This window comes from Photinus pyralis, unplaced genomic scaffold (genome assembly GCF_008802855.1).
Source record: "Photinus pyralis isolate 1611_PpyrPB1 unplaced genomic scaffold, Ppyr1.3 Ppyr1.4_LG4, whole genome shotgun sequence".
NCBI classification, from domain to species: Eukaryota; Metazoa; Arthropoda; class Insecta; order Coleoptera; family Lampyridae; genus Photinus; species Photinus pyralis.
This window is the reverse complement of record NW_022170511.1, coordinates 9,659,921-9,677,895: the sequence shown is the minus strand read 5'-3', so window position 1 is coordinate 9,677,895 and position 17,975 is coordinate 9,659,921. Positions and strand designations below refer to the sequence as shown.

The following is a 17,975-nucleotide window of genomic DNA, read 5'->3' as shown; positions in this document are numbered from 1 at the left end:
AAGCAATACAATTTATAATACATTGTGATCTTTCAATGTCACCAATAATTAGAGGCCCACATGAAAAAGAAACGAACAATTGTTAACTTTTTCAAACTACATCAATTAGAAAATTTTTTAGCGAACCCATTGTCTAAAACCACTGATTCAAAGTTTAAAACTGTAATTGCGAAACCAAATAAGCGTTTGTTTTTTTAGGAACTGCCGAAAACGATCACGGCGAAACTTGGTACATGATCTACAAAATTTTCCTGCTGGTTTGGATAATCTCGGGCCTTGGCTATCTGTGTATGGTAATGGGATTCGTGGCGCGCGGTATGCGAAGTAAAAAGATGTGCGCAATTGAACACAAGCTAGCGATAAATATTAAAAGAACCAATCATAAAATACGAGACGAACTCAGATCGATTGTTAACGAGTATTTGTTATTGCGAGTGAAGCGGGTCTACAGAGAGAAGTTTATATACGTTCCGAACAAACCGCAACGTAGCCAAAGTTGTCCAAATTTAACAATTCACTCGGCTCCAGAATCCCCTACGATCTCTAGGAAGCGAGCATTTTCCACGTGCGCGGAATATGATGGCGAAATAAGTAGAATTCAGTCCGATTCTGATCTGGAACGCATTGACAAAGAACAAACGTTTAATCCCTCAAATGCTGTTTTGGAACCAGGCCAATTACTTTTACGAGTGGCTAACGCCTTAGGGAATATGGATACAGAGACTGACGATCGTAAGTCCATCGATGATCATTCTTACGTTGAAGGTATCAATCTATTTCCGTCAAAAGAAATTCTGGCCACCGAAAAGTATGTTTCAAATTGGTCTATTGGAAACGAAAGGATCAGTACCATGCCGGAAAAGGTTATGCGACCCAGAGCTGCTAGTGAGTGTAAAACGCCAGTTTTCAAAAGGCCTTCGACTGACCAGAACGATCTAACCTGGTACGGACCATCCGCAACGCAACGTTTGCAAGAACTTCGAGAACAAGTTAAATATAACCAAATTCGACACAAATCTCTACCACCTTTTACTCCATCCGCGAAACCACAAAGCCTATTCAGTCGATTAAAGAATTCGCTAAAACCCGCAAAAGAGAGCGATAAGAATGACGACATAGAAAGCCAAACCAAGCAAAAAGAGAAAGAGAGTGCTTTCGAAGAACCGTGTTACGCACCTGCGAGCAGGCGAGCGTCCATATTTTCCGTACAGCACGAACAGGTTCTGGAGGAAACCTCTATTGCCGATTTCCTCAGAGCTCTAACCGCTATCACTGTTCCCGAAGCTGCCTCGGAAACTGCTCCATTAACGCCATCAAGCCCGAATCGTCCACGGCGCCAGCCGATTCAAAGTCACGCAAGAAGGACGTCGTTAATGCCCATATCTGCACATCATCCGAGTCAACAGAGGCGATTTTCTCTACGGCCCGAGACGACTGAAAGCGAACCTCCACCGCCGTACTACCCCCCGGACTTTTCGAACCTTGTTGCGAAACGTGCCATCACCAGAAGTAGGAGATCTTCTTCGCTTCGACCGGGAAACGCAGCATCCAGTGCGACTTCGTTGCAAAGAAGCGTACTTAAACTGAAGTATCCTATTACGAAGGATATACGTGATACAGATGGTAAAAATTCGAGTAATGTATAGTCATTTTGGTATTATTGCACGCCGTACTCATTTATATGTGCCAAACATGTTGAATAATATTCGTCTGTGATTTAGTTGTAACCGTAGTTGGTAGGCGTATTTTGTAAATTTGTATGGAAAAAGTTGAGTAATTTTAGGTCGTTTTCGTTTTAATTTTAGCAATCGTACTGAATAATTTGCTTTCTATGTCATTTACAAACAATACTCATGACTGTAGGTAGAGTAGGTATACCTATGTATAACTGAAATAAAACCATATCGTATTTAATTGAAATTTGAAATTAAGTCCATTTGATGTAACTGAAAAATGGAAAAGAAAGGTAAGAGTTCAAAATATTTTTCGACAGAATTTATAGGCTTCGCACATTTAACCAAAATGGGATCAACCGGGAGAATATTTTTTGTTATACATTTTGGCCTTTAGAATTCAAAATGACCAGAATTTTTACAGTATGGGCAACAAAACTGATTTCCAAAGATAAAGCAGACATCACTTTTGATATAGTAGTCCGCGTCCCAAAGTCTAGATTCGAATGTCCGCGTTCTAATTTCGGCATTCTAATGTCCCCGTCCCAATGCCCGCGTGGCAATGTCTGCGTCTCAATGTCCACGTCCCAATGCCCACGTCCCAATGTTTGCATCCTAATGTCCTCATCCTAATGCCCTCATCTAAATATCTGCGTCCTAGTGTTCGCGTCCTAATGTCTGGGCATATTTCCTTTTTTGCGGTCTATTGTCTTGCGTCCTAATGACAGCGTTGTATTGTGTGTGTCCTAATGTCTGGCGAAAATGCAGGATTGAAACCGGAGGTCGTGCAGTTTAATAGTCCAGGCTATATATTATTTTTTGACAAAAAAAATTAGTTACCGGGCGAAACCGGGTTTTTCAGGCAGGTGAAATGAATAGAAATTGGGAAAAAATAATTAAAACAGTTGAATTTTTCCGCGGGTGAAATCACGTGGGTTGAAAGTGGTGTTTTGCAAATTGTGGCAAAACTATCAATTTTAGACGAAAATGTTCAATGTAAAAGTTATAGAGATTAAAAATGAGCTATCTACACTTTTTCACATAACCTCCAATTTTCCTAGAAAAACCGGAAAAACTGTTTTTTTCGTTTTTTATTCTTATTTTTGCGAAAAAAAGTCGTAGCGGTTTGAAATATGGAAAAAACATAGTCTGTTTTATGATAAAAGAGAAGATAATTTTTTGGGTCCTTAAAGTCGAACCGTTACCAAGATCTCACGATTTCTGAAAAAAACCACCTCTTTTTCAAGGGGATGAAAAATCTATTTTTTTTCATCGTACAGAAGTGCGCGGGGTAACAAAATTTTCGGGAAGACTTATATTTTAATAAACAAAATTAAAAAAATATCATTCCTACAGCCAAAATTCGAGAAAATCGCCAAAAACTGGAAATACAATTTTAAGATACACACGGTTTTTGACATGATAAATCAACATGTTGGATGTTAATGAAGATTTTTTTCGAAATCTGTCTTCTTGCTTCTTTAATGTTTGCTTGTTCTATACCTGATGCAATTGCGTTGGTCCTGTTGAAAACTTGCAAAATCTGCAATAAGAACATTAGTTCTACCGGCCATTGGCCAAAGCAAATGATTTGAGATGTAAAACCTGGAATAAACTTTATGAGGATTTTATTCATAATTCCTGTAAATTAACGATCAACAGGCCCAGCTTAAATCCATCAGCTGTAAAACAGGCAGGAAGAAGAGTTAGTGAACAAAAACAAATTGTTCAGGAAGCAAAAGAATTCGATTTTACTTCGAATTGCTTTTATTGCCGTAAAAATGCAGAAAAAAGAAATAATAAAGATGTTTTAACTAAAACAGTTGGGCACTAGGAAACAAAAGAAAATATTTTAGCAACATTAAAGAGGAGAGAGAAGACAGATTTCAAAAACTTTTTATTAGCGCGGATCGAATACGTTAATTTAGTTGGAAAATATGTCAAAAACCATGTATATCTTAAAATTGTTCCCACAGTTTTTGCCGCTTTTCTTAAAATTTTTATATACGAATAATATTTTTTATTTTTGATTATTAAAATGTAAGTTCTTATGAAAATTTTGCTACCCCGCGCACCTCTGTACGATGAAAAAAATAGATTTTTCATCCCCTTGAAAAAGAGGTGGATTTTTTCAGAAATCGTGAGATCTTGGAAACGGTTCGACTTTACGGGACCAAAAAATTATCTTCTTTTTTATCATAAAACAGGCTATGTTACCTCCAAATTTCAAACCCATACTACTTTTTTTTCGCAAAAATAGGAATAAAAATACCAAAAAACAGTTTTTCCGGTTTTTCTAGGAAAATTGGAGGTTATGTGAAAATAGTGTAGATACAAAAGTTGCCCATTTGTTTAATCTCTATAACTTTTATATTTAACATTTTCGTCTAAAATTAATAGTTTTGCCACAATTTGCAAAATACCACTTTCCACCCCTTTCAATCCCCGTGATTTCACCCGCGGAAAAATTCAGCTGTTTTAATTATTTTTTTCCCAATTTCTATTCATTTCACCTGCCTGAAAAACCCGGTTTCGCCCGGTAACTAACTTTTTTTGAAAATAAATTATTTTAGAGCTATTTAGCCTGGACTATAAGAAAAATATCAACGTGATAATCGATTGCGTCGCTTGACCTTACATTCTAAGGAACTAAAGGGCATTGTTGGACTGGCGAACTTGGACATTTCATTCCAACTATTCAGATAAGTATAATTAACCATAATTACTTGAATGGGTTACAGACAAAAACGGCCGATTAAGTTGAGATTACATCCGTTAGGTGTGCTCTTAAAAAACTTGAAGTCGGACACGGGTCCTATACTTTTCCAATGTCGAGGAAATGCGTAATTAATTAAAACCAGTTTTAATTTGTTCGAACGTGGACATTTTTGAGTTAATAATATTTTTCCAAATTTGGAACAAACTATTGATATGTATAAACCCAAAAATTACATTTTAAAGGTTTTTTCACATTATTACCATGAGTTGTTTGACAATGAGTCCTTATTCATTGTAGAGTGGGTATATGTATATCAGAAACATAAAGCGGTTTCAAAAAATGTTCAAAGTCATTTTAAAGATAGCAATGAACGACCCTTGGTATCTCATGCTCGTGCCACAGGCCAATAATTTCTTTAATTGACCCCCTCTTGTGAAAATGCGTTCAAAGGTTCTTAATAAAATTGTACCCACGTATGGGATTGTACCCACGTATGGGATGTACATTTAAAAGAGCGAATGAATTGGGACAAAAGTTTCTTTCGCACTGCTTCAACAAATGGCAGTAAAAAACTATTTTGACAGAAATGGTGCAGTAATATTACGTAATGAAAGTGTTTTGCCAAATGCAGATTATGGTTTTTGCACCCTGTTTTGTAGTTATTATAGCGTAAGTATTGAAAAATTTTTGAATACAGGAGGCAATCACTACCTTATAACTACTTCTGCCTAGACTTCTGCGGTTTTTTAATCATAATTTCTGCGCAGTCGTTTCGTTTTGCACAAAAGTGAATTCCATTAATATACAGTAACAATCGTAACATTACAGGAAATCTTGTTTCTACAGTCAACCGAAATATCTTTTTTTCAAATTTACAATTTAATATTGAAATTACTGTAATTTATTACCGAATTACAAAAAAAAGTATATATATCACAGGACTAAAGTACGTCCTAAATCCACGGGTGCTTTAACCCTTCGACTGCTTTTCTAATAAGTAGTTGCTCATAGTTCGAGAACTGCAGATTTTTCGCAAATCGGCGAACATACAATTATTCTGCTAGGCTTGGAAAGGTACGAAAGATTTAACAGGCGCGTAAAATGGTACGTGATATTTTTATTGCGAAAGTTGAAGTTACAAGGGAAAACTGTGCCGCCAATTTGACGAAATTATTGTCGGGTGTGCTTGTAAATTCATTGCGAGTTGCCATCACGAGTATTTACACGAACGAACATTTTTATTGTCCCGCATTATTTAATCAGCGTGATGATCGCGATGAATTTTTACCATGAAAGCGTTGTTGGTCAAAAGTACAGAACGTTTCGTTGCATTTATAGATGGTGTAGTTCGTTACGATAAAAAACAAGTTTACTAACTAAAACTGTGCGCTTCTTTTGTTGATACGGAGCGATAAGATTCTGGATTAAACTACAACCCGTGAACAGTTTGAAGACGATTAATTATTCCAATCGAAAGAATCAACTCATTGGAGTTTCCATACACATGCAAGTCGGACTCCAAACTTGAAAATTGGCATCACTCTCTGAACGCATTTACACAATTAGGTGTATTTTGCTAATAATGTAAACTGTTTGAATAGTCCCTTGTTGCTAAACTTACATCCATCAAGTTCTGGAATAAGTCTACATCACATCATCACACTTTTAAAGTATTCCACCTCTGCGCATTTATAGACATCCCTGTTAAATAAATAGATATGTTTATTGGTTTAATTTTTCTGTAACTACAATTAAATACAATTGTTGCTTAACTAGGAGTTGGAAAATCAGTACTTGCAAAAATATTCGAGATTTATTTTTTGTTCCTCCATCACTCTACAAGACGTTATAGTTCGTTCAAACTAATGGCCGGTTTTTCATGGTATATCCGTGTTAACTCTACCTCACAGGGCGTTTACTGATTACATAGAAATGTCTACCCACCATTTATTCTAATGTCGACTTAAACATGAGTAAAAGTGTTCAGATCGCCTTTAGTACAAGATTTAGATATTGTAGGAATTTCTGGAAAATTTCTTTGGTCCGTATTCGAAAAACTAGTGTTAACGCCACCATTTGGAATTACTGGTCTAGCAAAAGCGCTGTACCGAGGAAAATTTCTTATAAAATGCGCTTTTCCGTCTTCAGAGGATCGTCGTCTATCAGTGAGTCTTGACGATACTGTTGAAATTAGTGATGTTCGCCGTAGCAACGGTACTATTGGCAACCGTCGTCGGCTATTGGCTTTGCAACCGTCACCGTTTGGCTTTGATATCTCGTTAAAATTGATTATGCTTAACGCTCGCAGAAAATCGGAAAGCGAGTTATCTGGCGGCTTTGACGCATGCGCTACTAACGTCTGATCGTCTAACTGACCTTCGGAATCAACGTCAAGCTTTTCCGATACAAAAGATGAACGTATTCTCCTTCTCAATTTGGAAAATAGCGATTCTGGTTCATGTCCAACTGTTACTCTGCGATTATGTGTTTCGCCACACTTTCCCATTGCATCTTCTTGTCGAGCTTGATCTTTTGTTTTATGAAAGGCTTCACAATCATTAACACCAGTACCACTTGAGCCAATGCTGTCAGCTGTTTCAACGGACCCCTTAAAATCCGATAAAGCGTTCACAACTTTTTCTAGTAATTCGCTGTGTTGAATATTGATGTTACTTTCCAGTGTTTTAATTCTTTCAATTCTTTGAATGTGAGTTTCGCTCATTTCATCCTCTATTGTAATAAGCGGGTATAATACTGACGTCGCTCGTCTCTTCCCATTTCTCTCAACAAATTGCCTCAAATCTGGACAGCTTTGAGTTCTACTGTGCTTGGCTAGTACATTTACGCGCCTCTCCCTGTACACAGGCGATATGGACGATTGAGTAGAAATGAGATCGTCTAGAATATAGCGAAGCTCTTTTCGAATTTTTTTATTCGTCTTCTTAATGTTATTAGTCAATTTTTGTTCTAGGTTAAACATCTTTTCACTTTGAAGTCCTTTGGTGATAAAGCCAAAGACCATTGCCACGTATCCAAGCCCGATGATAATCCATATTAGTAGAAAGCTGTTGTACAGCACGTGGACTACGTCGTTGTCGGATCTGAATACACCTGAAACATGAATCTATACATACATGTACGCACAGTAAAATGTCTGGCTTAAATGTATTAGATACTATTTGGTCCACATATTCTTAGATATTAAATGAAAGCAGGTGTGCTGGTGGTATTTGTGCTAGCCACAGCAAAAATAGACATTTTAAAAAAATTCCTCGTATTATAGAAATTACGTACCAGGTACTACCTGTCCCACTCCAATAGTAGTAAGTGTACCAAATGCAAATTCCACGGCTTTGTCGAAGCTCCAACCTTCGTACAGGACAATGACTATAGAAGGCACGATGATGAGGAAGGCAAATCCAGGACATGAATATAACACGATTTTTCCTACCATTCCTAGAGTATGGTACGGGCGCGTATTTTCTTTATTCCTCCATCGCTTGTAAATATTTGTAAACTGCAAAATAAATAAATTATAAGCAATGGTATTAAAAATAAATCTTATGGGATGAGATTGCATTTGTTGATAAGTGCCGTACTGGGTGTCGGGTTGTGCCTCTATCACTTTGTCAACCAAATAATCTTATTCAAATCGAACGAATCTGGGCAATGGTTGATTATTCCTATATTAAATTAACCATAACCACTCGCTATTATTAATACTGGCCCAAAAGAGTCCAACTGGTATAGGTGACAAGCCGAATAGAAAAGGAAAACAAAGTACTTAACTTGAAAATAGGAGTCCATATGATTTGGTTGAATAGATTAAATTGGACAACATTCTGTGACGAGTTAGACGCTTCCAGTAATTGAATTGGGTGAGTGAAAGCAGTGGATATGTAACACCCAAAATAGTCCAGGCGCTAATATAAGTATTAAGCATGCACTGGAAGTCTAACGCAGTTTGACTTTTGATTATTGTTGGGGGCATATAGTAGATGAAAAATATCGATGTCGTCGCATTTCCGCGGGGGGCATAACATGAGGGGGAGCGAGGGGGCAAAGTCGCGCGCGTGGCGATTCACTTTATCGCTTCTAACTCAAAGACGGTAATAATAGTTAGAACAATGCTTGAAGCGGATATTTACAGCTACTTATATTGGTTACTAAAAATGTCCTAAGGATAAAAGTCGTACTTCTAACCGTTTCGATACAAATAAATTATTTCGGAATATATCCAACTCCACAGAAAATCATATTTGTCTCATATTTCTTGTATCTGTAAGACAATTTTAACAGTGTCGTTTATGTTATAAGAGTAATTATAAAAGTACATAAGTATTGTAATCATATTTTAATTGGCATAATGTAAGAATTAAATTTAAATCTTCAAAAGATTGACCGATCACTAAATATGTTTAAGTAATAGAGTCAAACGTTATTCCGCAGAAATTACTTCTCACATAATGGCATCAGTTTTGGTAATGTCCGCTCGAATTAGTTCCAACATTAAATGTCTGCATATCTATCGGGAAGTAATTTTGGTAATCTTCAGAGTGATGAATGATGATTCATCAATTTTTGATGTATCTACACCTGGCGTATTCCGAACAATTTATGAACGTAAAGGGTAAAAATAGTACTCATGCAATGCTCGTCAGCTTTGATGTTATGCAAATCTCGAAGCAGTTCAGCCCTGCAAATGCAAAAACTGCTCCAAAAAACATGTACCTGTTTATCAAATAATTCTTCTTATTGTTCTTATTGCAAATGTGTTGATAAATGCAGAAACCCATTACAAACTAAAGAGTCTGACCCAAGTACGTGCTGGAAAATTGTAAAATTGACTGTATAAAACCATATATATTTATGTAATAACATACGTTATTAAATTTATCTAATATAAGAAATGTGCGTCAAATATGATTTTCGATCGAATTTAGATATATTTTAAAATAATTTATTTGTAACAAAACGGTTAGAGGTACGACTTTTATCCTTAGGACCTTTTTTGTAGGCAATATAAGTAGCTGTAAATAGCCGCTTCAAGCATTGCTCTAACTATTACCGTCTTTGAGTTAGAAACGATAAAGTGAATCGCCACACGCGCTACTTTGCCCCCTCTTCCTCAAGTGATGCCCACCGCGGAAATGCGACGACATCGATTTTTTTCATCTACTATATGCTCCCAACAATAATCAAAAGTCAACCTGCGTTAGACTTTCAATGCATGCTCAAACCCTTTAGCGCCCGGCCTAAAAGGGCGGAGTGCCAATTTTCGTTTGATCGTTATTAAGTTCCATTTCTAAACGTCGCTTTTCATCTGGATGTACTACATAGATAAGATTTTCATGTTAACACTGAGATAAACTAAAAATTGAAAGTGAAGTTTTGATAGTATCTGTGGAAAGAACAACTTTTCTTTCTAGTGAGTTGTTCGATATTTATGTTGGTAACATCTGCGTTGAATGTTTCTGTGATTGGAACCGATCAGCGCCTGCTTTATCAAACCAGGTGTCAAATTCTTGACAGAATAGCTTCCTAGCTGAAACCAAAAATTGCCAACATATGTACGCACTGCTTTTATTAGAGGGACCTACCATCCAAATTTCGTTAAAATTGCTCCTTAAATAAGAAAGTTGGATGTTGCACATGCGCAACACTATTTTTTGCGTATGCATTTTGTTAGCTTTTATTAAAAGGACCTACCATCTAAATTTCGTTAGAATTGTTCCATAAATAAGAAAGTTGCATTTCTGCGCATGCGCAACACGATTTTTGCGCATGAATTTTGTTTGCTTTTATTAAAGGGACTTACCATAGAAATTTCGTTTAAATTGCTTCAGAAACAAGATCGTTGCGTTTTGCACACATGCAACACAATTTTTTGACTTTGACAATTTTTTTCTCCGTTTTTTGGTAATATAACCCGGCCCAATTTTTTGTAGGTTGTACACAGGAAAATAAGGTCTTCCAAATAATAGAATAAAAATTTTAGGTTGCTATTTGAAAAAAAAAGTTCGATGCCGTTACGGCGCTCCAAAATTTTTTTTCAAAAATCCGGCCCGTTATTTTTCTGTTCGGTATGCCTAAAACATACAGGGTGATTCCTATAGTACCTGCCACCGTTTGGGAGCGTGTAGGTGGTGCGTAGGGGAGTATTTTGATATAGGACACTTGGGGTCGGAAATCCAAAATAAGGGTGCCAGAGCCAAATTTACCTTCTGGAATTTCGCGCCTGTAGGTAGGCAACCCAACCGGCCGGCGGTGCACACGGAGCGATCTCAGGCGGCGATGTGTGGCTGACACTTGATCAGAATTTTGTTTAAACCCACGAAATCCCGTCTGCAACGACGCGTATCAAGTGAATAAACACTATGGCACGTTTTACTAACACGGAATACGCGGACATGCACTTCATGTACGGATTGGCAAATGGTAACGCACGAGCTGCACGACGAGCGTACGCTGAGCGGTATCCAAACCGTCAGTTACCCTGCAGACAGGTCTTTCAAGAAGTTCACTTCCGACTGTGCGAGACAGGGCAATTGCAGGTAAGCTGACGGAGGCTTAACTTTACACACAGATTCGTGATGCACATCGATACTTGGGTCATTTAAGCACCCATTTCAAGTGTCAGCCACACATCGCCGCCTGAGATCGCTCCGGGTGCACCGCCGGCCGGTTGGGTTGCCTACCTACAGGCGCGAAATTCCAGAAGGTAAATTTGGCTCTGGCACCCTTATTTTAGATTTCCGACCCCAAGTGTCCTATATCAAAATACTCCCCTACGCACCACCTACACGCTCCCAAACGGTGGCAGGTACTATAGGAATCACCCTGTATACAAAATGTCAACAAAATCCGTCGAGCCGTTTTCTCAGAAAATTGCCAATTGCCAACAAACGTACGTACATACAGACGGAAAAAAATTTTATTCTTTAAAAGTTGCTTAAAATGGTCCAAAACGTCGACATTTGATGAAATTTTGAAATGTTCAAAAAACGGCTATCGCAATAGCTACCTAGCACATGCTAGGAAGCTAAAAATTAGGCCAGTTACTTGTTACGTTATTTACACACGGAGTAAGATCGCACTTTATGATTCAACTATTTGGATTTTTCACATGATACCAGTAAAAACCAGATAATCGGAACATTAATTTTAATAGTTATTTATGCAATGAGTGTTATGGTGAGTGAGATGTTTAAATTCGAACGAACCAATAATCGCCGATTTATACATGAATTGCATACAACGTTTTTTCGTCGACTTCACTGGGGTAGGTAATTTTAAATTCAACTACAAGAAATTACAAACGAAATTATGAGCTCCGACGATTTTTCACTAAATTACAGCTATTGTCGTTGCTATAGTAATGTGTTGTTTTATGCTGTCCCGTCAGTCCTCGTAATCGCAGTGGAAGATTATGTTGCTTGCTCTGCTGCGGAGACGATTTTAACATTATATCCACTCAAATCAAAAGAAACTTATTGGAACGGTTTCGATCAGTTCGGCAATTGATGGAATACAATGAATTTGAAAGGAGATATTTCCGAAAATGTCACGTTGACATTTTACCTTGAAAAGGTATGTGAAATTAGAATGTAATTAATTCTTTTGCAACTGTACTAAAGTACGTGTATTAACAGTGAAAGATATGGAAATGTTCATCCCTGTGGTCGACGTACTCAATGTTGAAGGTAAAGTAACTAAATACCTTAACAATACCTTATCCGAGGAGCTACACATACATACATCAGGATATGCTTTGCTGAGATCGTTTGGCGACCATACTGGCTGCTGATCTCGCTACATTAAAACCGAGATTAAAATGGTTAGGTGGATGGAAGTCCTCAGCTGTTGCCGAAAGTGAATTGTTATATAATTGTCATTTCCCTTTAATAAAATGGTTGTTATGTATAAGTGGTTGCTAACGATTAATGGTTGCTAACGTATAATGGTTGGTTGCTAACCATTAATGGTTGCTAACGATTAACAAGCTTCATCATTGTACTAGTCACTAAGGAGTAATTTATATTGTTATCGAGAGGTCGACGAAAAAATAAGTTTAAAATGTTCCACATGCAGCCTAAACGCTTCAAAGGAGCTAATTGTTTTTTTTCTCGTTGTACGTCTATTAACTTTCCAAGAAATTAGGTGTTTTTGTCTAAAAAGTAATGGATGGTTCATATTTAACTGAAATACAATTTAAAAGAAATACGTTTCTTGCCTTTCTTCGCCTATCAAATACTAGGAAGTAAAATGGGATAGTGATTTATGTCCTGAATCAAAGATCATACTACACTAGATAGCCAGCGTATATGCAAGAGTTGTTTCGCGTTTAAGTAGTTCCATAAAAATATTTATAGGGGGCTTTCAAAGTTAAGAACGTAACTGATTCATCCGAAGCCGTCTTCGTACGAGTTCGAATCATATCATAAATACAAAGAGTGATTATTGTCTAAACACGAGACACATAAACATGACCTACTGAACACTCCTCACTATCATTGGGATAAAATTACATTTGTAAGTGGGCGTCATTCAAGACGAGGTAGATTCTATTACAGTCAGGACGTTACAATGAAAGAAATAATTTGAAAGTTGTACACAATATTCCCTTTGCTTTTTTTTAACCAGCGCTAACCAATACATTTTCCAGATTTTCGGGTTAAATTAATAATTGCAAAAGCGTTTTTGTTCTTAGCATAATTTCTGAAAACTTTTAGTTTCACGTATCTACGATACTTTAGCAAATCTTCAAATATAATATCACAGATTTAAATATACTATAAATCTGTGATAATATGCACCTACTTATCCAGGCATATTTACATTGTAACCACACATTTATCTAATTTAGATTTGTTGTAATTAAGCATTTTATGATTGGGATAAACGAGATATCCCGCTTAGCCTCCTACATAATAAAATTGTGTCCAGCTAAAGTGAGTCGGAACTAGAAGCGTCTGTGGTTAAAATTTCAAAGAAATATCTCCATAAGTATGAAAGTTGGCATTGCACAGTCTGCGCAAAATATGGAAAATACGAAACTGATCGAAATGGGCAAATATAGACCATAACGGCTATCAATTAGCGTAAACCCGAAGTCTCTAGGTGGCCCAGGGGCCGAGATCTCGATGGAACGGATGGACGGACAGACGGAAACACGAGCACATAAGCTTTACCTCACTTCGTTGTGTTACGATAAAAAATTTAATTTAAAACAAGATGTGAATATTCGGTATTTTAATTTACAGTAAGGTAACCAGATAAAAACATCTATAACACCCACACAAGGTTGCGCTTAAGAATGACACCGATATCCCATACAATAGCCCTTTATTCTAAAAATAACTGTGCTTTGCCATTTCGCGCGTCTTCTTACCCCGCCAGGTAGTTTGTACTATTCTCATAAAAACATAGCCGCTGGAGGACGCAGTCGACTTATTTGGCGGGACGAATTATGAGAGTCTAAAATTTATACAGCGCTGTCTATCTAGTGTAGTATGATCTTTGCCTGAATGAAAGATTGCAAAAGCTGTGATTGCAGTGCTTTTACATAGATTAAAGAATTGTTTTTATTAACTTTGCTAATTAAAAATTGTTTTTTAATCTATGGCTTTTATCATTTAAGATTGGGGAAAACCAATCATGACTGGTGGTATTGTCTGCGCCGTCTATACTTGGGTATGACTCATCGATGTATATCGTAATAATAAACTTACTGTTCACTTTGTCTCTTATAGTCTGACACATACTGCAGCTTATTAGAAAAGGATGGCAATTCGCAACTTGAGTCTGCTGTGCAATTCATATTGCCGGTCCAAAACGTACGTCTTGCATTTGCATTAATCTTTTGTCTGTCATTTGACACCTGGTTATTCCCTATTTTTACGTTTTTACGATAAATACATCAAGAAACGGTTTCCTTTTCTTAAAAAACTTCTGGTCATTTGCGGAGCGTTTTATTGGTAATATACAATTGTTGTGAAATTAAAATTTTTTGTTTATCCATATACTGATATACACTTGCTTAAAATATTGTCATTTTTACATGTGCATATAATTATAGGACACTGGTTAAGTAAAATGTCACTACACTGCTTTTCCTGTTCTAAAGCTTCAAATTCAATATGTATTTGAGATTAACACGAATTGCCAGTATCCCATCTGAAATATAATGTAATAATTAATACCTAAGGTTAGGATATCTTGTTTTTCTACTCATATTAAATAATAGGTAGAATACTGATGCGTTTTTAATTGAGAAAGTTATCTATTATTCAATATGTTTTCATTATTCAACTGTTGTCAGCCAATCGTATTCCGAGTTTGTCATTACTCTTCAGGTCACATTGTAGGTTGCCTTGGAAACATGTGTGTAGCAAAAATCAAGATCTCGGATCGCGATCAATTCAGGTGTCAAACATTAATGTCAATCAAACAAATTACGAGAAATCAGTTTTGTGAAAATTACGTGAAAATGGACAGTAGTGTAATCTTGATAAGCAGTGACGACGATATAATTCTAACTCCGCCGGATTTTAGGTACATTGCTAATTTTGTCAATTGTTTGATGACATAATACGTTTACCATTATGCATAATGTTATTATTACTGTAATTATTGAATACAAGTAGAAAAAGTATAGTATTTAACTCGTGAGAAAGGCATTATTCACTCAGATAAATTGCGCCACTCGTCTTCGACTCGTGGCGCAAATCTTATCTTCGTGAATAATTGCCAACTTTCTCACTCGTTGAATAATATACTATTACGTACGCAAGGCGCAGGTTATGTTACAATCAGCGCGCACACGTAGATAATTATAACATTTCTTCTACTTTGATAATTCACCACCACACAAGTCAAATTATTACTCTTCTTAAATGAAAATAATTTGACAGATTACAGTGGAGACATCTACCGGTGCGCATTAACAACACGTCGATTAGCCGTCGACTGACGTCGCCTGAATATTAAACCACTTGATTTTAAAAATAAGCCATGCCCAAGTATACGTGGCCCCGACTATATACCAGTTTCATAATTTGTTGGCGTTAGGGATATGATGCTTATTTGTGTCCCAATTTTGAATAAAAATCCAATCTCTCGATGTAAAACCATTACACCGTTTAGCAGAAAAATGGATTTTGTAGAAGGGCCTTCTATAACCTTAGAGGTCCGGTGCTCTACAAATGGATTATGTTTGTAAACTTTCTCCCACTAAAAAACACACTTTACTTCTTTAAAAGGAAGAGAAGGTGGTCATTCTGATCCCTAGCGAGTAAAGTTTTGGTTTGTATCATCTGCGAAAAACGTGAAATTTTATTAATTGGGGTAATCGGACAATTATTTTTCGGACATAGAAACAACATCCATTTTCGAAACAAAGAACCGGTGGGGTTTTGGGGAAAAACTATCAATTGTGCAACGCAAATTAAATCGTGTGAAAAAACTTCCCATTTCGACACGTGCTAATTATCATCATATTGTACAATATTTACCGACCTAAAAAAAATACTCTAACGTGGACTTAGTAAATAAGAGGACTATTCGATCAAGGGATTACGTGTTATAAACATCCGCTTAGACCGCTCGGTGTGAAATTCAATATTCGTCAATTAATTTCATCATTGGAGTCTACCATATTCTGCATTCCGTATAATTTTGTAGATCAAAACGCTATCTACCGCTACCAGTTGGAAATAAGAAACTCATTTTACTCGAATAAAAATTAGAGGCCAAACCCGGATTTCCAAAGTTGGACAACTAAAGGATTTCAAAAACGTCTCACAAATATATAATGGTTATTTTATATTCAGTATAGATCGTATCCTTCAAGGATTTCCATTAGTGACATTCTGTCATTTCGGTATTTAGAAGTAGAGAACCACCATTGTTTTCGTAAAATTTTTGAAATTGGGGATTTTAATTAAATCTGCAAGAAGTAGAAGGTTGAAATCGAAAGCTGATCAAAATTTTAATATATATAACCAAATTTTAATTCTGTGTAATTATTTATCATCAAGGTGGTTAAAGGCGGAAGCGATCAGATTTTAAATTAGCAGGTGGAAAACCAAAGAAGATCAAATTTACTGAGTAAAGGGGGCCAGGATAAGTTATTAAAGAGAGCTAACCGTGGATTAACTAAAACTAAAAAAATGTGTAATATACTTACGGTCGTTCCAAAGTAACTTCCCAGAGTAATTATCACAATGCCATTAATGGGTATCCCCACAACTCCGTAGATAATCATAAACACGCGCGTGAAAGTTGTTGTTGGTGATAAATTTCCGTATCCTAAAATGAGCAACGTTACACGCGTGTCTACCCTGTAGGAGCTTATAAACCATTTTACCGATTGTGGATAGTATGGTTAAAACAAAAAAGACAGAATGATAAAAGGTCCATTCCAATTTTGCTGTCGACGAATCGTGAGGGGTATCACCAACGGGCTTTTTGCAATAGTTACCAATCTTGTAAAACAGCTCTTCCTGTAGTTGAGGCGGATACTTCGCTCGGATTAAATCTAAATGCGAGAACGGATTACTATAGTCCTCGTTGAAGTTAATTTGAACTAATACCGTTAATTTCCTGCTTCTGCTTTTCTTCCGCCGATGCTCGTTGCGCTTCTTCCACGGATTCGATGAAGTAAAACACGGAAGCACCAAACAACGCGTAACCCACAAATACACACAAGAACGCTATCCATTGTCTTTTGCTCAACATAATTTTCAGCGTATTACGATCTGGCTTTCATCAAAATTTACCTCCGAGATATGACAAGTTGTAAACACGAAAACATTGAAATAGTAACTATCGATATTGCAATAATTGCATGTATGGTAAGGACAATAAAATCAATGGCAAACCAACCTGAACTACTATTGCGATTTTTATTGTACAGCGACAGCTGTTCGAAAGAAAATGGTTACAATTGATAGTACCTACTACTGAACCATATCTAAAATAGTAGATTACAAATAGTTATCACAAAAATCATCTAGTGCCAAATAGATACGATAACAGATTTACCAATGAGTAACGCGGCGATTACAAATTTTGCAAAAATGCCTCAAGTACAGATCGTCAAGGATTATTGCATCGATTAGTTTGGAATTTTAATTAAAAAAATCACGATAAGCCATGCTGACCTACTGTACTGATTATTGATGTGTTATTAATTTCTCTAGAGCTACAATTAAGGTAAAGCGTTTGCATACCGCATACCAATTTTGTATAACTTTTATTTTATTTCTACACATTCACATCTGTTTCATTTCCTGTTGGCGACAGTCAATTCTGACAGTTGGTCATTTCCAAAATAGACAAATGTAAAAATTCGGAATTGAATAAATTAAATATTTTGTAGTTGTGAAGAATTCTTTTCATTGATCCGGTAGAATACCTCTGAAACAATTTCGTAACAAATCACATCCCTATAATGAATAGCGACTTTGTTTACTTAACAATCTGTGCATTAAGTTTTTGAAAATTGTTTTCGTGTAGACGGACAGATAAATCAATAAACAATTTTATCATCATTGGCGGGGTATACCGATATTAACAAGTGT

General features: G+C 36.5%; 2 protein-coding genes across 3 annotated transcripts; one reads left to right on the top strand and one right to left on the bottom strand.

Annotated features, from left to right (window-relative positions):
• Nucleotides 1-203: 203 nt before the first annotated feature.
• LOC116167545 (open rectifier potassium channel protein 1-like) lies at nt 204-1,894 on the top strand. The gene has a single exon (XM_031482927.1). The coding sequence runs from the start codon at nt 234-236 to the stop codon at nt 1,644-1,646; it is 1,413 nt and encodes a 470-aa protein (XP_031338787.1). The 5' UTR covers nt 204-233; the 3' UTR covers nt 1,647-1,894.
• A 4,431-nt stretch (nt 1,895-6,325) lies between these two features.
• LOC116169917 (open rectifier potassium channel protein 1-like) lies at nt 6,326-17,365 on the bottom strand. Of its 2 annotated transcripts, XM_031486124.1 has the most exons (5): nt 16,986-17,365; nt 16,760-16,930; nt 16,580-16,701; nt 7,687-7,909; nt 6,326-7,503 (listed from the first exon to the last, which is right to left on the bottom strand). In XM_031486124.1, exons 1-5 carry the CDS (start codon nt 17,128-17,130, stop codon nt 6,356-6,358), a joined length of 1,809 nt encoding a protein of 602 aa, XP_031341984.1. In that variant the 5' UTR covers nt 17,131-17,365; the 3' UTR covers nt 6,326-6,355. The 2 variants fall into 2 exon arrangements, with proteins under 2 accessions (XP_031341984.1, XP_031341985.1); XM_031486125.1 differs by lacking the exon at nt 16,986-17,365 and having other exon boundaries at nt 16,752-16,881.
• Nucleotides 17,366-17,975: the final 610 nt, after the last annotated feature.